This window comes from Aphanomyces astaci (genome assembly GCF_000520075.1).
Source record: "Aphanomyces astaci strain APO3 unplaced genomic scaffold supercont1.45, whole genome shotgun sequence".
NCBI lineage: Eukaryota > Oomycota > Saprolegniomycetes > Saprolegniales > Verrucalvaceae > Aphanomyces > Aphanomyces astaci.
The window spans coordinates 458,700-485,109 of NW_009798308.1; the positions used below are offsets into that span (position 1 = coordinate 458,700).

Below are 26,410 nucleotides of genomic sequence, written 5' to 3' on the forward strand. Positions count from 1 at the left end.
TTCTTGTCTCAATATAGTTTATATACAAGTAATATTTTGGAATATAATATCTCTTTTTATAATTGTCATATGTTATTTGATGAACCTGCAGTACAGTGTAGTTTACTGGCAGCCCTTGCGAGCGTGAAGGATGAAGTAGTGCTTGTACTACGTAGTAATCATTAACGCTTTACCCATTTGAGCATGACCACTTGGTTACCGGTACTGCGTTAGTACTAGTAAGGACTTGCGGTTGTCGTTGATGTGCAGTCTCTAGTTACGCTGTACCTATCCTATCATCGTTATTTTAATTACGTGAAGCAAGCTTGAAATTTGTATGCAACAATTGTATTAATTCCTCAAATATTTCTGTGTCCGAAGCTCTGTCCGAATGGTTTTCACGTCCGAGTCGTTATGGTATGGGAGGAGATCAGTACATGTCTTCTGTTTTTATAATTTCAAATTATTAAGGAGATTTCGCAATGAACGATATCGTTCTCTTTCCGCTCAGTCGAAAAAACCTCTATGATCAAATTCCGGAACGACATAACCTGTCTACAATTGATGCATATTTGCACAAATTGGCTGGCTGAACGATAGTCTGTCCTTCAAACAACCTCTAGCAATGCATCAACATGTATAAACTTTCAAAGCTGACACTGTATATAAATTTTCGCCTTGTGGCACTTCTACTGTATTTCCATACTACCTCTGTACCTCTGTCCCGGTTTAAGTGCAACAATGACAATTCTTGAAGTTCCATAATAATTGCAACAATTGTACTACTGTTTCAGTTGAATAAACACAATTCATGACAATACAAAATGCAAGATATTATTATTCAATGTTTAAATCCAGAATTCTCGAGATATCAACCTCGTCGTCGACATCGTCCACTTCAAGGTCAAGCTGTTCCAATTCCGTGCAAAACTCACTCATAGCTAAGTCCTTGGCTACGTCGTTGGCCAATTCAATAATCATATTGGAAAGGTCGCAATCACTCAACAATCGCATACCATCATTGATGGTACCAACGTCAACAGCCACTGACACAGGCAATTGCCCTCTCGCCAATAACGCTGATTTCTTCATGTGGGGAATCTTGTAGTCGTTGTTTCCTTCATGACGCACGACTTCCAGCAGACACGACTGCAGAGTCAAAAGTTCGCATTCAAACTCGCGCTGTCGACTTCGGCCACTGCGAGGTTGGTGGACTTGACAATATCCACGAGGCTTCGAGAAAAGTTATGCCCCTGCACGGACTGAATCGCGCGAAAAAAGCCAAGCTCCAACACATTCATGTCGGGTGAGTTGGGGGGCTGATACACGAGACTAATCTCTTAGCCACCAGCAGCACAGGCGGCCACGATGTCTGAGTCCAAAGGCGCCACATGCGGACGGGCGTTGTCTTGTTGTATCATGATTCGTCGTGACTCGTGCTTTGGCCAGAGTGCCTTGATGGTTGGGATGACGTGGTCAATCAGCATGGCCTTGTAAACAGCATGCGTCACACTTACCGGTGTCATCACCATTGTCCCAGCCACTCTACGACGACTGGTTCGCTTGGCTGGGACCCACTCGGTAAACTGCCACATGCCGATCTTGCCGTCGAACCATTGATTCTTCTCATAGTCCCAACGTGGACGTGCGACAGCCGACAAGAACATGACCTTGATGATATGTCGTTTGGACTTGGCGGTTCTGTGGGGCGGTTCCTCGCCAGGTGCAAGGTAGAACGTCTTCTTGACGCAGGTGGCGAAAAACATCTTCTCATCAACATGCACGGTGTCCATCATGTCGCTAAAGTTGAATCCGCCAGCTGCGTTGGTTTGGACAGAGTCCAATGCCCACTTGAGACGTACGATCTTGTTGGCTTCCGTCAATGCTGGCTTCACCACACCCAAGTATTTGACGAAAACCCCTCGCTTGTAGTACCGATGCAAAGACGATCGCGATGTTCCCATCGCTGCTCCAACAGACCGGATCGTCGTACGTCGATTCTTGGGGATTTCCCGCAACCGATCGGCAACAGAGCGATGGAAAGCCTTTCGCCCTACGCGCGCCTTCATCCGTGACGTTGGGTCCTTGCACGGACGACGAGGGTCATTCAGATCCACTGAAGCACTTTTCCAGATCCGCTGCATAGTGCAGCGATGCACAGCAGAGTCAGCAGCAACCAGAGCGATTGCGCCATGAGCCAGTTTGCCACGGACCATGCGAGCAAGGAGGTGTTGGACTATGGATTCGTTTCTCAAAACCCGGACAGATGTAGTATAGTACAGTACTTGAAGTAGCTATCACGAGGAGGGGAAAGAGATGGATGCCAGAGGCATGTAGAAAAGGGAAAGGAAGAGAAAAGGGGTCGAGGAAGGTAACCTGGGGACAGGGATGCTAGGCCAAGCGTCCCGGCCATAATGAACACAAAGAGGAAGACGCGGGCTCGCAAAGAAGGAACAGAAGTGAGCAGCTAGAGCAAGAACAGGCTTATGGATGCCTGTGTTTGGTGGAGAAACCACTTGTGCCAGAGGCAGGAGGGGCGCAGGACGGGAGACACAGGACCCAGAGGGCTGGTGAGTTGACTGCCACCTCGTGACAGCAACTGTCAGCACGTGGGATTGAACAGATGACTTTCCAAACAAACGTAACATGTGAATTTGACAGAAACGTCCAAAAATGAACATCTAAATATATCAAAGGTAATCCATCATTTGAGAATGGAACCCCCGAATCGATTTGACGTTTCGACTTTCATACGCACATCACATGGGAACAGGCGTTGACCAACATTTCAGATTGATTGGTAACGCCGGCTCGCTCCATATTAGGAATGGGTGGGTCTATAACAAGTGGTCGAGAACTTTCTATTTTATTAAAAATATTAATATGAAGCAATATTTTACACTTAAGTTCTGTATCTGATTTGACCATTTTAAATAATTGTGTAACCGTTGCAACTGTCAATGTTACAATATTTAATGGTAGAGTTACCCGAAAAGTAATGTGAATCAAGGTATATTAATGGCAGAATCGAATTCACTGACAAATGCCAACTGAATTTCTTAGAATCTCAAATACAAGCACAAAAAGGGTTGTGGATGCTCTGGACTACTAAAGGTGTCCGTACGAACAACTGGACGATGTTCCACAGCTTTTGCGCACCTGTCTTGTTGTGTACATTACTAGTAATCATCACCTTGAAACTCGTACAAGGATAGTTGCGCATGAGTCAACGCTCCATGTCCAATACAACTCGTAACGTTATGGCATTACAGATTATGGGGCTTGTATACAAACCCGTTGGTCGTGCGACTGTCGGTGCCTGTTTTCGCCTCCCCTCGTACGTTTTTGCTGTCCACGGGCTTATGGCCCGTGTACCCCGGCAAGTTGTTCAAGTGATACAGTCGAAGATCCTCCTCTTTTCCTCGCGTCTGCTCGCCATCCCCTTGCGCAACTGCCGTGGGGTTGTACTTTGTCTGGGGGATAAACCCTTGGTACCGCGGAATGTGGAACGTGGCTTTGGTCGTGCCATCAAACAAGTCGGTCGTGGTCGATGCCATCCCATTCGTGCGACCGATATACGGCCTCGCCAGGGGTTCGCTGCCGTAAGTTCCAAAATCCAATTGGTGGCTGCTGGCCGGGGTGCCACCAGGGAGCATCTGCTTAGCCGCGACAAAGTCGAACCACCCCGCCTGCCCGCTGATTTTGATCGTCTGGTGCAACAAAAAGCCTAGGAAAATTACTCAAATGTCAAATTGCACATGTCCACGTCGAGAAACCAATCAGCATGGACGCACTTGCAAGGCGCGCGACCGCTTCTTGGAACACGTCCCATGAGATGAACCCATCCGGGCAGGCGTCGAACATATGAGCGTAAATCTCTAGAATGCGAGACGTGGGGGGTTTGCCGTACACTTGACGCAGCAGAGTCTTGACGTCGTCACGAGCCAGTCGCTTTAGCTTAAACAGGTCGCTGTCCGAAGGCGTTGGGTCCTGGTTGGGCACTGTGGCCAACTGGTCGAACGAGGCTGCATACACCGCCGCCGGCAGCGCTGCGATGCGTCGACCTTCGTCCTGAAAGTTCAAAAAGTCATTTTGATACAGCGTTTGGCCGAGAAAGGTCCTCGAATTCGCAATCTCGCGGCCCCGCGACGCTGGGCGAGCTGGGTTTTCGTAGTCATGCTTGGTGACGTGGCCAAAGTGGCTTCGTGTCACCGCCTCAAACGACGGGTTCACGATGCGAATGGCGGTGTTGGTAGCCTGGTTTTGAACAATGTTGGATCCCATCTGACTGAACTTTGTCGCGCGGGCGTCGTACGACTCGCCAGGCTTAAGCGACGGGCACTCTTGTCCCCCCCAAGACTTGAACCCTTTGTACCCCGACGACATGATAACCGAAAGCTGGCGATAGATGAACGAACCCACGAGATCAGAGCACTATTATTAGGTTCGTTGCATCGGTTTCACAAGGCAATACACAAACCAGTTACTATGCACTTTGAAGTACTACTCCTTAGTTGCACGATTGCAATAACTGTACTACGCGCCAGTTGAAAGCAAGACACATGGGTAAAGAAAGTAACAACTGTATTTCAGTACATGTATGTCGTGAAAGGTCACCGTTCTCACATTTCCACCGCCACGCGTCGCACTCAACCGGTACCGTACCCCGTCAGATATATATTTCACGGCAAAGTCAATGTGACGACCACTCTCACACCATCCGCTGTCCGATAACATAGTGCTGCAAGAATAATGGTTGGCAAGAATAATGGTTGTTTTCATGGAGACGACCCATTCAACAGTCTTTTTCTTTTGTCGCCGACATGTGTGGGTTATGCAAACTCTACTAGTATTTACGTGTGGTTATGTTTAATCCGTGTACTCGCACGTTTCGGGGAGGGTGCATCCGGAGCGGCGAATCACGACTTGGGCGGCCCAGTGGCCGGCTTCGACGGACTTTTGGATGGACTTGCCACGGGCCAACTGGGAGATGAAGCCACCGACGAAGGCGTCGCCGGCGCCGTTGGTATCGACGATTTCGCTCTGGTCAAGCGTGGGCACTTCGATGAGCTTGAGCTCGCCGTTGTGTACGACGATGGTGGGCTTGGCGCCTTGGGTGAAGATGACGGTGCGGCATCGCGCGCCAGACGCCTTGGGCAGTTGCGACAGGCGGAGCGCCACGATGGCGAGGTCGTCGCCCCAGCCATGCGCGTTACCGAATTCGGTGGCTTCGGCTTCATTGCCAAAGACAAAGTCGGCGTGGTGCATGGCAGCGAGCAACGGGTCTTTGAAGAACTGCGTGATGAACGGCGCCGACAAGTTGAGGAGGAACACCTTGTTCGAGAACGTCGCGTGCTCCGCGAGCTTCATGATTGCGTCCGGGCACACGGTCAAGTGGAACCCAGCCGAGTAGAAGAACTTGGCCTTGTTGATGATGTCCTTGGAGCGTTCGTCGTCCAAGTGCGCCAATTCAAACTTGTTGGCGGCAGACAAGTTGGCCACCAACGAGCGCTCGCCCTCCTTGTTCAAGCACACGGCGCACGTTCCCGTGGACACCTCGTGGTGCTCCATGTAGTGCACGTTCACGCCGTCCTTTTCGGCGCAGTCGCGCAGGACTTTGCCGTACGCGTCCTTGCCCACGCACCCGAAGAACGACGTGGCCTTGGCGCTGTGGCTCTTGAGCATCCACTGCGCGACGCGGATCGAGTTTTGGGTCGCGCCGCCGGCGATGAATTCGGCTTGGAAGTCCTTGGTGATTTCGTCGTACATGGGCAAGTGCTCGTCGCCGGCCAAGATGGCGTTGTCCATCTTGAGCTTGTACTTGGCCAAGAATTCGTCCGACACGGACGCGCTGATGTCCAGAAGCGGATTGCCGAGGCCGACGATGGAGTGGTCCAAGATGCTGCTCATGTTGTTCGACGGGCGTGTAAAGTTGGGGAATGAATAATAAAATATGCCGTCACCATTGGACGAGGGATGCATAAGACGCACTTCAATTCGACGACCTCCAAGATCTCACGCGGCCCTGGGCTAGGTTCTCATGCACATTATACTAACTATTTGTATGTAAAGCAGTGCAAACTGAGTTTCTCCATATGAAATGTATCTTGAAAATCGTCCTACTCCTGAACCTTAATATGAAAGATTGTATTGAATTCGGTATGCTCCACAACTTGACTAAAGTCATCCAGCCATCCATCACCCGTTCTTTCCTGCATTCTGATTGGTCCATGGAGAGGCTTCCACGGGGGTTCCAGTTGACCAATCGCAATCGACCCCCAAATTAGCCGCACATCCGACGGACAACCATGGCGACCCAACGCCCCAAGCGCAGTGAGATCACGGAGATCAACCTGAACGACGACGAGGCGGAAGTGGCTCCGTTGGCTCCAAACGGGCCTTCATCCTCAGCGGGAGCGTCGCGGCGACAACAGGGAAACAGCGTCTTCGGCGACATTGTCACAAAGTTCATGTGCGTCGTGTTCGTTGTCGTGGCGTCTCTGGGACTGCACGAGGTGCGCTTCTGGCACGTGTTGCTGTATTCGTCACGTGCCAACCGCCCGCTTGTGAACCTTGGCATCTTCTTCTGCACGGCCGTGGTCCTCCTCGGGTCGTACTTGGAGTACTACCGCGCCATCTACCTTGGCGAGACCCTCGAATACAAGAAAGCACAATCCACGACCCACGCCATTTTGGCGTCGATGGTTCTGGCTGGCATCAGGTACATTTTTTCGTGTATGCATGATGTCTAACCATGGATTCCTCGTTAGTTTCTCCATCGGACTCTGGCCAGTGTGGCACTGGATGACTGTGCCCATCCTGTTCATGTGGTTCTGGGGCTTGATCGTGCCTTTAGTGGTGGTGCTGCCGCCAACAGCACAAAAAGTCGTGTTTGCCGGCGTGTACATCTACTTTATGCACTCGTATTTGTCGACATTTATCCTGTAAATTGTTAACGCATACCAACATGATACATCTGATGGTTTAGCGGCTCAAAAGCACAACCTCATATCGTGCAAAACTTGTGTGCTGAGGACTTGGGAGTGTACGTTGTCACAGGTTGGCTGGTCTCGTTCCCTCCACGTGTCGCAACGGCAGTAACGACAGTCGCAGTAGGCCGTTGACGTGCAAGTCTTCGACCAAGACATGCACGAGCGCAGGTTGCGCAAAATTTCCTTCGACTCGGTGGCCGTAAACATAAAATCGTTCGTCGCCTGTGACACAGTTGCAGGCCAACTTGGCCAAGTCGTCCACCAGGACTTGGCCACGACGACATACCCGAGATCCCACAGCCATCCCGACCCGAGACGTGTACAGTACACTATATTCCGGTGAATCTCTTGCCTCTATGGTACTGGCCACTAAGACCAAATGCATCGCAAGTAGTCGTGTATTGCATTAATGGAGACAGCAATGGACTTCGTCTGGGGTTGTCAGGTTTGTGGACGGGAGGATTGACCTTTCGCCGACTCTGTCGTTGAACAGCACTGTAACAAAATTGGCTCCTACTACGAGCCCTATGACGATGGTGTAGGCCCATACAAAGCAGCTGACTTCGTTGACTACAAATGGGACGTTCCACGATAGCAACGTCCATAGATCCCTACGGCCATAACGTGAGCCCGGGGTATGCGAAAGGCACTCTTGCTGGTTGGTGTCATAATACGCTTGGAACAATACATGATTGACCTATAAAACCATTACGATACTAGTATAACTTCCACCTCGAAACGGTTAGGACGACGTCGGTTACTCATAAAAGTGGGTGGATGTCGCTGAATGTATCGTTTCTCGTTGGCGTTGTCGTGTTGATTGAGTACGGTCAAGGAGTGCAATCTTCGTTTGACGCCCACTCAAGCACCGAGTACGGTGTCGATGGCAAGAGTACTGTTTACGCTGGCTACACAAGTCCGTTCATGGCGTCCTTTGTCCTTGACCTGCGTGGGGTCATTTGGTTGTGCTGTCGGGTTTGTTCTGGTACGTGGTATTTGTGTTGGTACTAGCTGCCACATTCAGCGTTGACACGACGCGTGTGACCAAGATGGCGGTGTGGTCCACCCTGCCCAACGTAAGCCATCACGTGGTGCACGCATTGGTCGTCCAAGCGATCGCAAGCGTTCCTTATAGCATTCTGGACAACGAGTAGCTCGTCGTCTGCCCTCCTTCGAAGTCCGTATTACGTCTTGCGGATCCCCCTCCCCGACCGTATTCGATGTGTCCTTGTCAGTTGGGTGGTTATGTGTGTGTTACGTTGTGTCCAAGCATGCCCTGTCCATCCGTTTCCCATGGATGCTTGTGGTTGGCCCTGCCCTTGTTGATTGACTAGTTTATCGAGTATTTCACGGGCACATGGGGGTTATTTGTCTGCTTTAGCGCGCACGCCCTGGACGATATCAGCGCGAAATCGATCAAACCGTCTCGGGCGTCGCATTTCGGTGTGTGGTCGTATCACCCCCTACCCATCATCGAGCCCAAGTTTGTACTAAACGAACTCAGCTAGTTTATTTATGCCGCCTTGACCTTGGTGGGGTGTTAACTCGGCCAAAGCTGGCGTTGTGGTTTCTTGCCAAGCACAACAAAGTTGGGGCCCCCTTCGAGCCCAACTCGACAGTGTTGTTTCCATTTGAAGGTTCACGGACTGAATGGCGACGTTGAGAAGATCATGCTGCCGTCTGGCCCCTCCGGCAAGGCCTTTGCATCGCCAGAGTGCGTGTGGAACTTGGGGTTTGTGCTTGTGGACGGCGTGTTCCTCTTTCACTTTACTCACGTACCCAAGCTCGCAGTGAATCTCGCCGTTCAAACCGAATACTCTTACACGTACCGGTACGAATACGCCATGACAAGGCCAAACGAAGTCAATTCACATCTGATGCACTACCTCCGCGAAGACATCAAGTCCATAGGTGCCCTTAATCGACTGTCCCTCGTCGCTGTGCGTCAGCTGTCATCCACAGAAGGCACGCAGCAACGCGTGAAGATGTATGAGGCCGTGACCAGGAAGCTCATGCGTGATACGAGCGTCGTCTAACAAGACCACCAAGGTCAAGCCATACAGTAAATTTAATAAAGTGGGGTAGGACATCACCGAAAATGCCATGTACACTTGTCCAATATCATGCAAAGCCGAATGATTCGTCGTTTCACGAGCCCTATTTAGAACGAAAAGACAATCCATCATCATCCCTTTCGCCTCCACTTGCATGCAATCCTTCGACTCCCACTGGGCCGTTCGCGTAGTCACAGCCAAGGAGACAGCAGCACTGCCGCGAACTCCATCGCCTGCAACTCTCCCGTCGTTTGAATGCCCCAGACGAAGTTGGTTCTCATCGCTGCACGCAGTGTTCTCGTTTGCCACGGGCATTCTCGTCCTGTACGTGTACATTTCCGGATGCACTTCGTCGTTGCAGTCCCTCGTAGGGACACACTACGGCATCGACGGCACCAAGACGGTGTACGCCCAGTACGAAAGTCCGTACATGCTGGCCATGGTCCACGATGTCAAGCAATCGCCAATCAGTGTCGCAGCCGACCTCCGCCTCGCCATACTGACCGATGTTACATTTCCCACTGCGGTCGTGTACCTCGTACCAGCGATCTCTGGCGACGCCACGTATGCGTTTTCGACCACGGCGTGTGCCGTGGATGGAACGTTGGGGGAGATTCACACCCCGTCGGCCATTCTCGACTTTGTCGGTCGGGTGCTTCAGGGGCTAGAGGGGGCCTCAAACTTGCCCCGCGACGACGTCGTGGTGCTCATCGACTGCTCGTTCGACGCCATTTTAACGCAAGACTCGTCCACGTTCCGGGCGCATGTGGTGGATCCATCGCTCACGTACATTCTGACCATGACGACCGAAGCCCTGATTCTGCAGCGACCGCTGCTGCGGGAATCGACGATTGCGCTGCCAGTCTTTGTCGTCAACGTCACATTTGCTTCCATCAAACCAGTGCCCCTGATCATGCAAGTCCCAGGAACACACGCCTTCGCTCGTCCGTTGAACCAAACCCTCGACGTGCGGGCGGTGGTCGCCATCGGGGCCCCGTTCGTGCTCGGGGTGCCCTTCCAACCCATGTACATCGACGCCATCACGGAGACGTCCAAGTTTGTGGCACGCATTCCTCGCCCCGATGGCTCGTTCGAGGATGTGACGCTCATGGGCACCGACGGCGCGTACGTCCAAGCCGACACTGTGTTTGGGTGGTATTACTCGTACTGCTTTAACATTCCGTCGGACGCAGTCGTGAATCTGGCGTCTCAGCAATTCCTGGGCGTCCCCAACTCCAAGAACGCATACGCATGGGGGTATTTCATCGTGACCGTGTACCTTTGCGCCAGGGTTACGTTTCTGCTCGTCAGTGCTGCCGTCGTCGCGGTAGGCAGCACCAACTACCGTAGACATGTGGGATTGGTGCATACCCTACCGGACATTGCCCATCAGGTCACATCTGTCCTGATCGTGCATGCCTGCCTCAGTATCGGCAGCTGCCTCTTGGATCGGGGATGGGGGCTCTACGAATGGAGCGATGTGTCGGCGAAGCTGCGAACGAAGGCGAATCGCGCCGTGATCCCCCCTCCAGCGCATATTCGGTGCCTGCTTGTGAGCTGGGTGGTTGTAATTTGCCACGTCATGGCCAAGCGCTTGCGCATCTGCTTTAGCTTAACCGTGGTCGTGGTCGTGACCGTCGCCTTTGACGCGAATTTGACGCTGTTCAACGGGGAAGTATGGGGTCTCAACCCGACGTTTAGTCAGGAGTTTGTCCAGTCGACCAACATGGACAGCTTGATTCCGTCCCACCCTGGCCACTTGGACGTGTGGATGTATCACTCTTTGAAGTCAATGGATATTCGGTTTTTCTTAAACGAAGTCAGCGCATACATGTGGTCCACTTCGATGCTCCTGGCGGGTCAACTCGTGCTTGCGGTGGGCTTGCGCTGTGTGTCATCGCAATGGCAGTCGCAACGCATCCAGCCACAGGACTCGGGAACAGCGTTCATCTTGGAAGAGCGTTCCACTTCCGTCGACGTCTTTGGCTTGGGGTCGTCCTTTTCCAAGCGGGTGGTGGCGCCGGACGGGTCGATGTATGTCCCGGTTGAGTGGGCGTGGCACCTTGGCTACGTCGTGGTGGACCACACGTACTTGTTCAAGTTGCACGACATTCCAAAGTTGTTTTTGAACGTTCTGTTCGACGTCGACTCGTTCTACATCTATGGCTACCACATGAAGAACAACCAAGTGGACGTGGAGCTGACCCATTTCCATTGCCATGACTTTGCCAGCATCCGCAGCCTCCTTCGGCTTTCGCTGCGCCCGTTAAGTCAAGAATGGCCCGTGAACGAGGCGAAGGCGCATGTGCAGCTCTACGAACAGGCCAGCCGAAAACGGAATTCAACCTCGACCAAGTAACCAGCGTCAGTAACCCGCGTCTGGAATTCTCATTGGGGTTCTTTCTTGTAACGTTAATACTTCGAAGTATTACAAAGTTCTGTAACCGGAAAAGTGTAACCGCCGTTTGATTCGTACTTTAAAGCAACGGACTTAATTTGCACATACAGTATGATTCATTTTTACCTGCATGGGTGGCATGACATGCACAAGAAACGAACGAGAAAAACGCTTCATGGCGTGGCTATATGAGCATGGAGCCGACGTGGGTGCGTTGAGGATATCCTCCGACGTCTCAGGCAGCCGTGGTGTTGTTGCGACCCGTGAGATAGCCGAGAATGAAGTGACCATGACGATCCCATCGTCATTGTTCATATCCGAGCCAGCGGCGAAGGCAGACTCGACGTTGGGACCAATCTTTGCCACGCACGTCGACCTCTTCACGCGAGATGACCCTCTCCTCTCCACCTTCTTAACCTACCACATCTTCCTCCAGGAAGCGTCCTTCTTCCATCCGTACTTGGCCATATTGCCCCAACCCGAATCCATCTTGAATTGGTCCATGGAAGCCTTGGGCCAGTTGCAGCATCCGTACGAGCACTACTGCATGACGCTCGTGGTTGATGGCACGCTGTAGGAAGCTCGTGGACGTGGTCACGCGGCGCAACGACGAGATTCAAGCCTGGTACGACCGCATCACAAGCCGCCTCTTTCGCGTGAATCCGGTGCGTCGACTGTCTCGTTGCATTGTCCTCACAACACACGTAGGACTTGTTTCACCAAGACTCGTTTCCGTACCACACGTTTCGATTTGCGTGGCAAACTGTACAAGCTCGAACGTTTGGTTCGTCCAACCCACAGAACTCGTGGTAGCCATCCATTCATTGACTATCCACGTAGGCAGGAGGCTTCCGTGGACGGCTCTGGTGCCGTTTGCCGACTGCCTCAACCATGCCAACGTAGCCACCCGCTACGACTTTCGCGACGACGACCAGTGCTTTCGATGGCATTCCAGCCAGCGCCACGACAAGGACCAGCAGGTGTTCAACTCGTATGGTCGTCGTCCCAACCGTACAGACCTGTGGAATATGATGTCGAGATGTGTGTTCGTTTGGTTAAAGTTAGGTTCTATCGTGTGGCTAGAAACGTTGCTATTGGACTATGGGTTTGCGCTGCATGCGAATGAATGGGACTATGTGGACGTTGAGATTGACACGATGGACGACTTTTTGCTGCCAAAACCCGAGCGCCGCCGCCTCTTCCTCGCGGCGCATCTCATGCCGTTCCCATCACGCCTTCGCCTGTCGCCCGACACGACCTTGGACGAAGTCCTCCCGTACTTTCGATGTGCGTCGCTGGCGTCGGCCACTGCTGACACGTCCATCTTGTCACCGCAAGAACCGGCAGTGGAAGCTCTCGCGTTGACGCGCCTCAGAGATCAGCTACAAGCCCACTTGGCCTCATTTCCCACCACGTTGAGCCAAGACGCTGCCCTTCTCAACCACGACAGTGTCGCATGTGCCAACCATCGGACGGCACTCGAGTACCGGTGGCACCGCAAGCACATTTTGCAGCGGGTGCAAGACCTCGCCACGTTGCAATTGAAAGCGATCCAACAACAAGATGTTCCAGAATATAACTAGTTAGTACATAGGCTAGTCGGACGCTTTGATCACGTGGAGAAGGTCGTCGCGTGTCGCAGCAGACGCAAACCCCAGAAATCGTTTTTCTAGTAAACTCACAAATAACTTTAACTGATGAAATCATGACAAATACCTTGGTACGACTCGCCAGTGTTGCCCAGCACGTACAAAATATACGGTGGGTCTTCGGGCTTGCGGGCCATGAGGTCGGGAATTTCCTTGATGTCGCTCATCCCGTCAATCTATTGCAGTATTCAGTGGATATATATATATATATACATATATTTGTATATATACATATATTTGTATATATACATATATTTGTATATATACATATATTCGTATCAAAAGGTTGTAATCGTCAATCTATTGCAGCATTCAGTGGATATATATATATTCGTATCAAAAGGTAGTAATCGTCAATCTATTGCAGCATTCAGTGGATATATATACTCGTATCAAAAGGTTGTAATCGTTAATCTATTGCAGCATTCAGTGGATACTGTATATATATATATATATATATATATATATTCGTATTACAAGATTGTAACATTAAATTCATCATAAAGTCGATACGTACAATGAGTTGGCCGAGCGGTGGCAAACATGCGTCGACATCGTCGACGGATTTCCAAAACACAAAGCGAGAGCGCCGAAACGCCACACATAGCGGCTACAACACACCCACCAAATCATTAGCCGCATGAGAATATTTCCCAATGATATATATATATATATATATATATATATATAAAATTGAAAACTCGTGATGATATATATATATAGTATATACCTTCCACGTGCGATCGTGTTCCATCTTCACTTGCACCGTGCCCACCCAAAGCGCTTGCAGCTTGAGCCGACGACATGCCACAGCGTCCGCCACTTCCGCGCTCGTTCGAGTGGCAACATATTCCTTTCGTTGGTCATCATACGCCTACACATATGTACTTGTCAAACATCGATCGAATCCCTTTGTGTACTTGCAAACCGCCCATAGCTTTATGGCTACAACTATAGAGTGTAGTTGTAACCCTATATCTAGTACAAAAACATCTGCGTCAATCATCATATTGTATGTACCTGAATCAAATCCGTGTCAGTAGGCAACGACGAAATGAAATTCCACAGCACGTTGCGGGCCGTGTTACTCGGCGGTCGGTCTTCGCGCAGCCCCGCCACAAACTACAACATAAAGGATGGGAATGATGATCTGTAGATCGTACAATGCGACGAGGTTCGTCTGCTGTAGGTCGTACAATGCGACGAGGGGGTACAACGTACTTCAAGGATACCAGCGACCAGAATGATGTACCTAGCCTGGACGATCGAGAACAAGATCGCGCCGCCGACGCACGCGGCAAACACTGTCGCAGTTTTCCACGGATGCGTCCAGTTGAACAGGTTTTGCGTGCACACAACCGTGGCGCAGACCCGTCCAACGGCATTTTGCACCATCGTGGTCGTATCTTTGGCCTTCCAGAACGCCCCAAACAGCGTTGTGCCCAGCGTCGCCGCCTTGGCGTCCTTCTCTGCCAGCGCATCCCGCACATACGTCGACCACTTCTTGTCTGCCGGCCTCGCCGCCCCGTCCGGCTGCTTGTGGGGGGTAGGGTTGGGATCTGGCAATTGCACTTTGAGCCGAACCTACGCCAAGAGAGCGAGTCATGTCTTGTGTTCATTAGATACAGTACTGGCAAATCGCATCGTCATATGCTAGAGACATATCGTCGTCGTACCGTCAACGATGTAGATGATGATGTAGACAATGACGAGTTAGTAGAATTGCTGTGACAGAGCACGAGCGGCAATGTCAGCGTGGCTTCGTCCGCGTGAATGAACTGAACGAGGGGCAACGGCGTGGTTGACCCGAGCACCGTGTCGCACACACCAGCGTCGTTGGTTTCCACCACATCGAACCGCAAGAGTCCTGGGAATGCCGTCCACGGCACGAGCAGCTCGCGGCCGTTATCAAAGTGCTTGGCGGCTTGCAGCAGCGGGTATACGAGGGTATGGTAGTCTGTGGTGGGTTTGCAATTGCGCTGCTGCTGCGCTTGGGGCCAAGATACATGGACATTGCGAAACACGTGCTCCTTCTTTGGGGGGGCGTTGGGTCGGAAGAGTCCGGGGGGCGCCAGATGGGACACGACGTTCGATCCGTCTCGCCACGTCGGGCGCGCCGTGTGGCGGACGGCGTGCGTGCGCCCAACAAGGTATTCGTCTCCGCCAGACGAGATCAGCCCTAGATCATCATTAGTATACGATGGTTAGTTAGAGGCAAAATATGAACGACGAAATAGTTACCAATACTATCAAACGGGTGTATTGTTGTATTCAATATATTGAAAGTACACAAATATATCAAGGGATAAATAGAATCATCATCATGTGTTGTGGCAACACACACAACTCCGAACAAGCCAAGCAAACTAGAATATATATATATATATTTAGATATATATCGATCGATAAACGACTCGCAAGTAGCCAAATAAACTATAATTTATATATATATATATATGTACATAAACGATTCGCAAGAAGTCAACCAAACACAATATTATATACATATATATCATATACATATATATAAATAAACGACTCGCAAGAAGCCAAACATACACGATATATATATATATATATATATACATACAACCGTCGCATACGAATGTATATATTGTGCTTATTCTAAACTGGAGCGACATGGAGAATGAATCGACACAACCAAATGATGTACAGAAGATTCGGCAGAATTATTTAGCCAATCAGATTGCAGGAAACCACAATCAACGTCAAATTAGTGTGAGACTTCAATTAGTGTAATACCAATCACCACAAGACACGTTTTGACATACAAAATTGCGTACAAAGAAGATATCGATCATCGATAGATTTGGCGAATCAGCACAAAAGTAGTCCAAATTTAAAGTATCGATCGATAGATTTGGCGAATCAGCACAAAAGTACTCCAAGTTTTGGGTAAAAGAAAGACAATATCCACACGATACCCGAGTCGTCTTGGTCCGAGTCGTTGGGGATGTACACAACGCGAACAAACACGTACGGGACGGACGAGGACGATGCCGAGTCTGTTGGCGGGAGCTCCGCGTCCACAACAGCCGCCAACAACGTCGCAACCGGGCGGAACAGCCGGGTGCCTTCCATCACGTCGTCATCGTAGGCGGCCCACTGGAGGGCGTACGCGCCTGTCACGCGCTGCCACAGCGTATGCAGCATGTACGCAATCGCTAGCGCAAACCCAAACACAGGCATGTGCTCGGCATCGACGAACAGACACGCGGCCGCGAAGAGGATGAGGACAGCGCCAGAGTGCACGGGGCGCTTCCATGTGATGATGGCCAGGTACTGCTGCTCGAGCCACGGCGCTAGCCTAAGCACTCGCGCGAGGCGGTCCATGTTGGTCTTGAGTGTTTCAACAGAAAAGTCCTTTTCTTCGCGACCTTGGAGCACCATCCGTTGCTTGGGGACGTACAGCAGCAGCTTTTGCTTTGCTTCGGCGTAATGAAGGGTGAGCCGGGCGTGGCCGACCACGTTCGCCTTGAGTTTGAGCGGAAACGACGTCTTGGGGCAATTAAACTGCGACGACGCGTGAAACGATTCGAGTAGTGGACACCACGTCACACATGAGCGCACCACGTCATCGGCGTCCATTTGGAGCAACTCAAAGAGCAGCACGGTCATGGACCCCACGGCCACGTTTGTTGCCAAGTCCACCACCTATCGATGTACACTTTCTTTATATTTCACTGCATAAAAGCCTAAATAGGTAGATAGGTATTGAACCTCCAATTGGAACGCCGTGTCGCGGTTGGTAATGTCGAAGCACGTTCGGTCGTCGAACACTGGATTAGCGCTCTTGTACACTTCTTTGGTCTCGTGTCGCATGCCGTCGACGCTCAGTCGGCAGTACGTATCGCCTTCAAACACGTTGGCCGCGTGCACGTTATCGCAGGGTTTGCAATACTTGGAGCATACGTGGACGCCTTGCAGGTTCACGTACAGCTTGCCAAAACTGGGTAAGCCTGTTCGACTTGGCTGGACCACAAGGTACCCACTCGAGCCATCTTTGGGCGATACCACGTAGCGAACTCTACGAAACTCGAGTTAGGAACTAACTGATGGCAAAAAATCACATAAACAGGAGGATGGAAGCGAACCTCGTCACAGCGTCGACGCTTTCGTGATCGTGGCCGTCGTGTTCTTCGTCGTTGTTATTCCGTGATGGCGTAGCGTGGTGGTGTGGACATGGGAGGTTGGTGTTGGCGAGCATCATACACGACTTGTGCACGTCGATGCCGCAGCTTTCGCAGCGATACCCCCACTGGGTCATGGTCGTACTCACGATCACTCTGTCGCATACGTCGCACGAAAGGAGACACATGCCGACGGTTTTCAGCGAGTGCACTCGGAACTTGTGGTCGCGCACGTCGGCAGGTTCGGACGACAGCTGCAGGCGGCGGGGGCGGGTGGGTTGGGGGTCGAATTGCATGGTAAAGAAAACACGAGCGTGTTGGTTCGTGGGTTTGGAGGACACTGACGAAGGAGAGATGAGGGTGAACCATCTCGAGACAGAAATGCCAGGGTGCTGGAGCAAGGGCGAGGTGCTAACCAGCGAACTCGCGAGCAGGTCGTGTGTGAACATGTAGTTGTCGTTCCAGACTTGGACTTCAAGGGCCGGTACGGGGTTGTTGGAGCTGTTGCACCGGTGCTGCAGACGCATCTCGTTGGCGTGGGCATCGAGCCACACTGGGTTCTTGCCGCCAGACATGGCGGCTTTGGTTTGGACCGGTTCATTCCATCTGCATGTCGTTGTTCTTAGGAAGAGGTGGGTAGAGGGAGAGGTGACGTACGGCAAGAGCGCGAGCCGGACGTACGGATCTTGGCGGCCAACCCACCGCACGCTGGGCAAGTCCACGGCCTTCTCGGCGACGATCTTGAACACCCCCGACTGATTCGGTTCCACCTGTCGGCGGTAGGCGAGGTAGGCGTCGCGGCTTTGAATGGATGGGTTCTTCGCGACAAATGACGCTGCAAACGTGAGACATGACTGGTCGCATACGATGCCGCTGGGACGAAACTCAAACAAGGCCGATGTGCTTTCGTCTGAAGAACGAAGTGTGTGGATTGAGACTACGAGAAGGATGAGGGGTATACACCTGTCCAGAGCCCATCGCAGAGATCACATTTGGTGTCCTTGGAGGACGATAGCGAAGGCACGATTTCATTACGCTCAAGCATCCCAGCGATATCGTTGTTGCGTTGAAGCTTGGTTGCCACGTCTGTGTCCGACGATTGGCTGCGGCTACGTCCGTGGGGGCTCTTCTCAGCAGGCCGCAACTCCTTTGCTAGTCATGTACGGCTTAATCGCTAGGATGAGATATAGACTCCCTTACGCACCTGTGGCATCCACATTCAAGCCCACAGTCGACCGCTTCCGTAGTGTCATCGTCAGGTTTCCGCTTAAAGGCGTCAAAATGGATCGAACACCAGAGTGATGGTAGGTTTGTATCACATATTTTTTTTTCTTTTTTTCCGACTCAAATCCCACTTATTTATATCATTTTGCGATTTGATACTTTATCGGTTTACAATACCGGTTAATGTCGTCGCCATGCACTTCTGGCAATCATACTCCAAAGCCACTGTCAATGGAAGTGCGATGTCTCTGTGGGGCGTCCTTGACGGAGCGAGATGCCGCGTTTGCTGTGAGTAGCGGCAGCCGCATCCGCGTGTACTCCTCAAGCGGCCTTGTTCTCTTGCACGAGTTCTCGTCCATCCACGGTTGTGTGCTCAACATGCAGCATACGACTTTTTGCGATGCGATTGTCACACTCGAGACCAAAGTCGGAGACGACAACATGGGGGATTGCTACTTGTGCGTGTACCACGACTGGCGCGCCGTGTCCTCCTCTGACATATCGACACCACCCGCCGAAGAAAGGACGGCACCATCGTTCGTTCGTGCGTATACGTTGCCGCTGGCGATTGCCGACCCCCATTCCATCCGTCTCTCGGTGTGCAGCTTCTCCGGGCGTGTCGCCGTGGCCACTCCCGATGGATTCGGTGTCAACATCTGGCAGACCAGCGACGGCTTCTTCGAGCACGTGATGGAGGTTAAAGTTGCCGGTCCGGGCCTGGCGTTCATCGCCGTGCATGGCGCGCATCTAGCTGTCGCGACTGCCACGGAAATCCGCGTCATGGAGATCCAAGTGATCACCGAAGAAGGCTCTCCTTCTTCCACTGGCACGTCCACCTCCTCCAAGTCCCAGTATCCGTCGCCATTGTCGTCAGACAGAGCTCGACCACCCCTGCCACACGAGCGCAAGAAGGAGCTAATCTACAACACGCTAGAAAAGGATGTCATTCCCGTACTCCACATCCCCATTCCCGGCACCGCCGAGTCTTCTTCCGCCACGTCCGTCGGCCAAAGCGGCAGCCACATTCGCATCTTGGGCCAACGCGAGGCGCAGCTCGAAGCATTCAACTTGGCTGGGCTTGTCCAGGCCACGGATGTCCGTGTCAACGCTGCCATGTCGTACGTCGTTCGTCCAGAACTTCGACTACCACAAGTACTGAGTGTGGCATAGGTACCTCCGCTGCCACGTCCAAGTACTCCTTCGGCGCTTCGTCCCCCCCAACCACACCATTTCAGGGCTGCATTTTGTGCCTGAAACGATTGACCATCGCGCCCAGAGCCGCAGCTACACCCGCCTCCTCGTCACGACCCATGCTTCCGAAGCCATTCTGTACTACTTTCTCGCCGGACACGTTGATACAACACGCGATGCCATGGCGAAAAAGGTACCAGTCAACACCTTCTTGTGTCGTTTTCACAGCCATCCCCTCGTATCTCGTTTGCTTTCGTGATCCAATGTCAAAACCATCGTTCGTTCATTATTCAATCATGATGAACGAACTTCCCTGTTTGGATTGGGATGGTAGATCTTGCAACGAGATGCAAACCCGTTGCGGGGGATCGTGGAGCCCATCCAAATCTCCGATCGGCCGATCCCATCGCCGTCGTCCTCTGTGGCGGCGGCTGCGGCGGGTTCATCCCCGGTCCACGGCGGCCGACACACCAACTCCGTCGTCGAGTCGAGACGTGTGGTCATGTACTACAAATTCCTCGCCCCGGCGTCGTCCGTGACCGCCAACAGCTCGTTTCTGTTTGCAGCGACGGCCGCGGGCGTCGAAGTGTGGTCGCTGTGGAGCCCCTGTCACCACGTCGCAGCCAAGAAAGCGCTCGATGCGACGTTTGTGCCCGAGCCCACGCAGCCGCAGCTGTTGGGGGTCCATCCGTTGTCGACCCCAGCTGCCGCCATCGTCGCATTGGACGGACATGTGATCGTCCTCACAACACCCGCGACGCGCCATCAGCTGGCCCAAAGCGCGCTTGTCGCCACGATCAAGTCGCACGACGTTCCGTTTGAGATGCGGGGGTTGGTACGGCCGCCGTACTCGCCCCCCTTGGCGGGGGGAACCGTGCTCGTGTACCCCCAAAGTCCGCCGTCGTGCATGTTTCAAACGCTCAAAGTACGTATGTACGTCCAAGGAATGTCCATATCGTATTGTCCTTTTACCCAAAATTTGGACTTTTGTGCTGATTCGCCAAATCTGTCGATCATCGATTCCTGGCTTTTGTAAGTAAAGTTCGTCCAGTCTCACACTAATTTCAGTCACACACACTAATTCGATGTTGCATTGGTCGAAGAGTGAGTATGATTGGCTACTTGATTAGTGTTCTGGGTTTTGATTGGTCGATATATCGATTGTCTGCCGATTTCGTGCTGCTCATTAGATTGAGAACCCCACTCGAATCTCGAATCGACTTGACAATAATACCAATATAGTATGTGACATGGTACACAGAATTGACAAAGGAAAACGTATAGGCCAAAACAAGTGGTGACACCAATCACCCCAACCACGTGACTCGCGCACAACTGGATCTGCTCTTGAGTTTATTTTCACTGTACCGGTTCCGCGCCGACGTTGGGCTCGATGCATTGCAAACCGCGTCGCATTCGCGCAAAGTAACCCTGGCGATTCAACTGGAAACCAAACTGTACGACTCTCTCGCCCGCAACTGCGCCGCCCACATCGCCCACCTGTACACGACGCCCGCGTTTCGAGACTTGAACCGCGCCGCATTGCTGTACGTGGCGTCCAACGTCAGCGCCAGAGACGTCCTCCTTCGATTCCGATCCTTGGATGAAGGCCTTAACGACGGCGTCCGTCCCGACGTGATCGACGCCACGGCCGTGTACTTGGAGGCGTTCCTGTTCCCAACCAAAGACCCCTCCATGTACTTGGCTCCACCCGTCGCGGCTTTCTCCGTGGGGGCCGTCCAAGGCAGCAACGACCACGAATTCACGGGCGTAGTTCTCAGGCATTATGGGGACCACGCCCCCGAGCAACTGTCGCGTCTGGCCATCGACTCGTCGCTCCCGTGGACGCTGCTCGACATTGACTATTGTTTGGCCAAACTGCAGTTTGCACAAAACGTGCTGATTCGCATGGGGGTGCTGGTGCTGCTAGTGCGGGCGCACAACATGCCGGACCAGTTGCCAGCGTTCTTGGCGGCCAAGGAAGCGGCGGCCGACACGCTCTCGTCCTCGACGGACGTCGTCCACGACTACAGTTATGCGTCCATCGCTTCTCGCATTGAATGGCTCACAGAAAACTACCCCGATCCACTCATTCACTTGTGTGTGACCCACCCGGAACTGCTGGTCGTTCAACAACAGCCACCAACCATTCCACTAGTAGTACCGACTTCACCGTCGACCACCTCCAGTACCAGGCTGCCCACTTTGCAGCAATCCGTGCTCGCCCGTGGCCTCTTGGACAAAGCGCCGGCCAAGTGCCTCAGTGCGCTGGAGCTCATCTTTCACAGTGCCTTGGGCCATCAAAACGGCATCGGCACCACCATCGCGTTCTGTCTGGGGGTGTTAGGCGAGCATGGAGATGCGGTGGGACAGCGAGTATCGTCGCAGCTTGCGAAGGACGACTCGATGGCCGTTGGATGTTGTTTTCACACGTCGGAAGTGTACGTGCTGTGCGCCGTGCACTTTATGCTGTTGCACTTGATCAAGCACCCGACCCCCGACGCCGCGGCCCTGCTGCCGTACTTGAGCTTGGAGTTCGTGCGCTTGTGTCTCCGATTGAGTCTGTCGTCGTCCATCAAGTGCAAAGCCATGCTGTCCCACGCGCTGGCCTCCAAGTCCACGCTCCTTCCAAAGAACCTCTCGCCGCTGCCGTCGTATGTTGTGCCGTTCATAACCGCCCTTGTTGGCTCCCCCAAAACCTCCCACATCGCCCAAGCACTGCATCAATTGTACCTCTTGGCCTGTCATATGGTGGCCTCCACAGTCGACGCCGACACTGCCCTCGGTTCCATCCTCTTGTCGGATGACTACAAAAATCAAGACGACAGCCCAACACTACGGACCCTCATGAAGCTTCTGCTGTTTCCTCGCGTTCACAAGTACCTACCTACCTACCTGCATGATCTGTGTGAGTTGAATGAACGTAGCTCACACACCAATAGATTTGACGACGGTTTGGCCATCATGAAAGCATCCCCAACCTACCACGCGTACCTGCTGCCGTATGCCGTCGCCAACAGCGCGTCGTTGGACGAATGGAAGGCATTTCTTCACGTGGTGCTGGATCTTTGTAACTCGACTTGTGACAACGTACGTCCAAAATCCACATATTGTGGGCCGAATTGAGTAACTATGTGCGTGCTACTTCGTCATGTACTTCAGGGAAAAGTGCTGGTCCAAACGGCGTTGGATCATATGGCAGTGACGTTATCCCCTCAAGATTTGCTGGCGATTCTACCCGACGACGCAGACGTGGGGTTGTTTCTGGATGCGTTGGCCCGCGCCGTGCGGTTGCACGACAGTGGTGACGTCCCAGGAACTACGGACTGATATGTGAACTATACAAAGCATTCCCCAAGCTTTACTCAATAGGATAACACGTGCGTAATGACAAGAGTCTTCGGTTAAATCTAATATTTTCTTAATAGATAGGAGGGTGTAGAAGAGAGATAGTGCTTTTGTTTAGCTCGTGGTTTCTTCGGCCAGCGTCGCCACGCAAAACACGCTGTACAGGCCCATCAAGAACACCCCAAACCACTTGGTCAGGGACACGCGATGGGTGTGCTGGACCTGCCCCCCCACGACCAGAAGCGACACGAGGCACACCAATAGGATGCAAAAGCCGCTGCGGAGCGTGCTTTTCTCCGAGACGGACCACAGCGCCACCGTGCTTTCCTTGGACCGAAAACACCCGAGCAGCAACGACAGCCCACCGCCGACGAGGGTGTTGAAGATGGGGCCGGCGATGCACGCGGCGGAAGCCATCTGGACATGGCCTTGGCGCGCCAACGTCGCGTTGCCAAAGAAATCGCCCATCGAGTTGCCCCACGCCAGCACCAAAATGCCCAGAGTCCCCCCCGAGATGCTCAAAGTCACCCCAAGCACGTGCAAGATGGCGACAATTTCATGACCCACGAGGAACACCCACATGGAAGACGTCATCAACGCCAAGGCCATGCCGACCAAGTGGACAGAGGATGACCGCCGCGTCTCCGCCGACAGCAATGCTGCCACGAACGCAAGGCCCAAGCCAGTTGCTGCGACCCCCATCACGAGTTCGTGTGAAACGGCCACGACGCGGTATACAACGTACAACACAAATAGCGGAATGCAAAACGCCCAGCATACCACGTCCACGCGCGATAAACAGGCACGAGGATCATGATCCATAGACGCGTGGGTCAACAAGGGCACGGTGACGTGGCGAGCCCAGAACACTGGAAATGCCACCACAGCGATGCACCTGCTCACCAACGTAGCATCGTTCCAGCCCGTCACGACGGCCAAGTAGCCACAAACACTGGCGCGATGGCTTGGACTGGTGACGGTGTCGTCGGCATCTCGTTCGCCTTCGCTTGACTCGTCGAAGGACATATCCACGTCTGATGAAGGAGCTGTGGAGACAGTCGACGACGGGGAGTCCAACGCCACTTCGGCGTACGTGGGCGGGTACTCGACCCCTTGCGAGGGGGTTTCTACGCCTTTCACTGATTTGTCTGGCCGAGGTAGGCCGCCTTGCTCCAGCATGGCTGGGCCTACAACGGGGGGCGTCGTAGGCTTGGTTTCAGCGGGACTGGGCTTTTCAACGGGATCGGCGGCCTCCGCTTCGTTGGATAAAGTTTCGTCGGTGGAGTGCTGCATCCGTACGACGGACACTGTGTACAAGGCGTACAGCCCCAACGCCATCAACGAGACTTGGACGGTGACGTATCCCACGCGGTATACTGCAATGAGACCAGCCAGCGCCACCAGATAGAACGCCACGTCACGCATGAATGGCCGCTTGTTGATGTGCGCGCCATTGGACAGGAACGCGAGGTACCCGAGGGTGAAGCATGACACAACAAGGCCACTGCCCAGGAGACCACCCACGCCAAAACCAGCGTGTTTGCTGTGTCCAGAGAAAGACGCGATAGCAGAGATCAAATCCGGCATGCCGTTGGCAAATGCCAACAACGTCGCGCCCGCTACCGATGGGTCCATCTTCGTGGCCGACGCAATGTACGTGACGGCGGGGACGAGAAAGCGGCTCGTTGTGTCTGCGACGATATAGAACATGAGGCAAAGCATGACACACAGCAGCAACACGGATGCCTGCGGATGCGCGTGCATGTTGCAATAGTGGAACGATAGCGCGTCGACCGATGAGACGCGGGTGGCGTTGGCGCATGAACATCGATGGATGGCGGGAACGTTGGCGAACTGGCTTCGCCCGCAGCCGTCGGGGAAGACGAAGGCGGCAGTGTGTGCCATTGCGACGGAGCCAGCAACGACAAGGACGAGCACCAGCCGCGTGAGCATTGGAGTTGGCATTTCTGACCCACAAATGCGCAAGGTGTCCAATGCCACGGCCAATCACATGGTGAGTCAGGGCATTCTCACGACTGGATTGGCTGAAATGTTTTTGAAATGCATTGCACCACCGCTTCTACAGTCATCATATGTTCGGATTCTGTAATTCTCACTGTCAAGTTTGATGTACTAACGTAATGTAAGATATATTAATAATACTAATACTAGTATGAGACACACATATGGTGCACGTAAGTACTAGTACTCCAGTGTAAACTACTACGTGTAATACGTAATACTACGTAGTACTTAAGAGTACCCACTTTTCACGAAAATCTCTTATTGCTACTAGTATTTCGTTTTCATTTCTCAAAATTTTAGCAAATACTTAAAGTAGAAACGTAGAATCGAGAGATCTTAAAGTGGTGAAGACATTTTATGTCTCAGCTGCTGAGTGAAATGTATTCAGGCCCAGTTCGAAGTACTGAATTTCCGGAGACTTGGCCAATCAAATCACTCCGAGTCGCCGAGATATTTTTGCTTTTGGCCCGGACGTCAAATACCTCATCTTAATACAAGTAACGTTAGTCGTTTTCGGGCACCCTACACACCGAATAATGAAATATATCGAGGTAATTCGACTAATAAGCGTTGAGTAAAAATTTAATGTCCAGAGTCAATCAGTGCTTCGCACGCCTTTTTGACACTTTTGGTCAATCTACTTCGAACTGGCCGTGACTAACTGTAAGTTTGGATTTCAACGAAGGTTGGTTGAATTTTATCGCTGGTGTGGTGAAATATAAATGTGGAGTTTGAGGTTGCCACTAAAAAATACTAGTACATAGTGGTGGTCGAAATATACGGTAATGTTATCGGTAGTCTGGTGAAATATACTAATGTTAATAGTAGAGTGCACAATGTAGTAGTACTACGTACTAGTAGTACTTACTTCGAAACTTCGAAGTACTTGAAGTGTTCGCCCATTACTAACGCATATATGATCAGATCTATCATTGAGTGTGAGTTTTATACCAAAGAAATCAATGGAAATGTTTCATACGGCTGACCAGTAAATGTCGACAGTAATTCAGAGAAAGTGGGGGTTCGAATTGTCGACAGTAAGGTAATACAAGTACCGTACTGTACTACACCTTTTTGCGTATTTCGCTTAGCTTGCAGTATATTTCACGAGTATAATTCGGTTATCTCCATTTATTTCCGGACTATCCACGACCCTTTCAACTTTATTAAAAATATTAATATGTTTCTACAGTTTTCATTTTAATGAAGCATTATTTTACACTTAAGTTCTGTATTTGATTTGACCATTTTAAGTAGTTGTGTAACCGTTACAACTCAAGGTTACAATATATAATGTTATGCGATTTTTCATGCGACATATGCAGGGTATTTCGACGATTACTCGAAAAGTAAAGTGAATCAAGGTATTAATATTCTACTGTAAACATCCCAAAACCCC

The 26,410-nt window shown here is 52.0% G+C and overlaps 9 protein-coding genes across 18 annotated transcripts; 4 read left to right on the top strand and 5 right to left on the bottom strand.

Moving 5' to 3' along the window:
- Window positions 1-805: 805 nt before the first annotated feature.
- On the bottom strand, window positions 806-4,365 carry H257_13161 (the record flags this gene model as incomplete). 2 transcript variants are annotated; one of them, XM_009840621.1, is made up of 6 exons in its annotated part: window positions 806-1,433; window positions 1,497-2,215; window positions 2,356-2,446; window positions 3,104-3,158; window positions 3,250-3,706; window positions 3,774-4,365. In XM_009840621.1, 6 exons carry the CDS (start codon window positions 4,363-4,365, stop codon window positions 1,320-1,322), a joined length of 2,028 nt encoding a protein of 675 aa, XP_009838923.1. In that variant the 3' UTR covers window positions 806-1,319. The 2 variants fall into 2 exon arrangements, with proteins under 2 accessions (XP_009838923.1, XP_009838922.1); XM_009840620.1 differs by having other exon boundaries at window positions 806-2,215.
- Window positions 4,366-4,734: 369 nt separating this feature from the next.
- H257_13162 (hypothetical protein) lies at window positions 4,735-5,936 on the bottom strand. Its single transcript, XM_009840622.1, has one exon. The coding sequence runs from the start codon at window positions 5,887-5,889 to the stop codon at window positions 4,849-4,851; it is 1,041 nt and encodes a 346-aa protein (XP_009838924.1). The 5' UTR covers window positions 5,890-5,936; the 3' UTR covers window positions 4,735-4,848.
- Window positions 5,937-6,244: 308 nt separating this feature from the next.
- H257_13163 (hypothetical protein) lies at window positions 6,245-6,971 on the top strand. Its single transcript, XM_009840623.1, has 2 exons — window positions 6,245-6,700; window positions 6,750-6,971. Exons 1-2 carry the CDS (start codon window positions 6,288-6,290, stop codon window positions 6,925-6,927), a joined length of 591 nt encoding a protein of 196 aa, XP_009838925.1. The 5' UTR covers window positions 6,245-6,287; the 3' UTR covers window positions 6,928-6,971.
- Window positions 6,972-7,743: 772 nt separating this feature from the next.
- On the top strand, window positions 7,744-9,075 carry H257_13164 (hypothetical protein). Of its 6 annotated transcripts, XM_009840629.1 has the most exons (4): window positions 7,747-7,956; window positions 8,021-8,148; window positions 8,353-8,414; window positions 8,476-9,075. In XM_009840629.1, the coding sequence occupies exon 4, from the start codon at window positions 8,642-8,644 to the stop codon at window positions 9,005-9,007; it is 366 nt and encodes a 121-aa protein (XP_009838931.1). In that variant the 5' UTR covers window positions 7,747-7,956; window positions 8,021-8,148; window positions 8,353-8,414; window positions 8,476-8,641; the 3' UTR covers window positions 9,008-9,075. The 6 variants fall into 6 exon arrangements, with proteins under 6 accessions (XP_009838928.1, XP_009838929.1, XP_009838927.1 ...); XM_009840626.1 differs by having other exon boundaries at window positions 7,744-8,148; XM_009840624.1 differs by having other exon boundaries at window positions 8,021-8,414.
- A 50-nt stretch (window positions 9,076-9,125) lies between these two features.
- On the bottom strand, window positions 9,126-11,487 carry H257_13165 (hypothetical protein). Its single transcript, XM_009840630.1, has 2 exons — window positions 11,231-11,487; window positions 9,126-11,185 (listed from the first exon to the last, which is right to left on the bottom strand). Exon 2 carries the CDS (start codon window positions 10,392-10,394, stop codon window positions 9,759-9,761), a length of 636 nt encoding a protein of 211 aa, XP_009838932.1. The 5' UTR covers window positions 10,395-11,185; window positions 11,231-11,487; the 3' UTR covers window positions 9,126-9,758.
- A 57-nt stretch (window positions 11,488-11,544) lies between these two features.
- On the top strand, window positions 11,545-13,145 carry H257_13166. 2 transcript variants are annotated; one of them, XM_009840632.1, is made up of 5 exons: window positions 11,545-11,954; window positions 12,001-12,088; window positions 12,132-12,207; window positions 12,264-12,434; window positions 12,507-13,145. In XM_009840632.1, the coding sequence occupies exons 1-5, from the start codon at window positions 11,554-11,556 to the stop codon at window positions 13,004-13,006; spliced, it is 1,236 nt and encodes a 411-aa protein (XP_009838934.1). In that variant the 5' UTR covers window positions 11,545-11,553; the 3' UTR covers window positions 13,007-13,145. The 2 variants fall into 2 exon arrangements, with proteins under 2 accessions (XP_009838934.1, XP_009838933.1); XM_009840631.1 differs by having other exon boundaries at window positions 12,264-13,145.
- H257_13167 (hypothetical protein) lies at window positions 12,991-18,509 on the bottom strand. Its single transcript, XM_009840633.1, has 13 exons — window positions 18,428-18,509; window positions 18,187-18,375; window positions 17,881-18,133; window positions 17,188-17,829; window positions 16,814-17,120; window positions 16,018-16,747; window positions 14,749-15,251; window positions 14,294-14,656; window positions 14,093-14,194; window positions 13,803-13,946; window positions 13,590-13,682; window positions 13,140-13,248; window positions 12,991-13,092 (listed from the first exon to the last, which is right to left on the bottom strand). The coding sequence occupies exons 1-13, from the start codon at window positions 18,474-18,476 to the stop codon at window positions 13,019-13,021; spliced, it is 3,558 nt and encodes a 1,185-aa protein (XP_009838935.1). The 5' UTR covers window positions 18,477-18,509; the 3' UTR covers window positions 12,991-13,018.
- Window positions 18,510-18,623: 114 nt separating this feature from the next.
- On the top strand, window positions 18,624-23,043 carry H257_13168 (hypothetical protein). Of its 3 annotated transcripts, XM_009840636.1 has the most exons (6): window positions 18,624-19,565; window positions 19,618-19,831; window positions 19,973-20,563; window positions 20,923-22,517; window positions 22,581-22,728; window positions 22,801-23,043. In XM_009840636.1, exons 1-6 carry the CDS (start codon window positions 18,631-18,633, stop codon window positions 22,966-22,968), a joined length of 3,651 nt encoding a protein of 1,216 aa, XP_009838938.1. In that variant the 5' UTR covers window positions 18,624-18,630; the 3' UTR covers window positions 22,969-23,043. The 3 variants fall into 3 exon arrangements, with proteins under 3 accessions (XP_009838938.1, XP_009838937.1, XP_009838936.1); XM_009840635.1 differs by having other exon boundaries at window positions 20,923-22,728; XM_009840634.1 differs by having other exon boundaries at window positions 22,581-23,043.
- H257_13169 (hypothetical protein) lies at window positions 23,031-24,958 on the bottom strand (the record flags this gene model as incomplete). Its single annotated transcript, XM_009840637.1, has 1 exon — window positions 23,031-24,958. A coding segment is annotated over one exon (1,858 nt), but the record flags the coding sequence as incomplete, so codon positions are not given.
- Window positions 24,959-26,410: the final 1,452 nt, after the last annotated feature.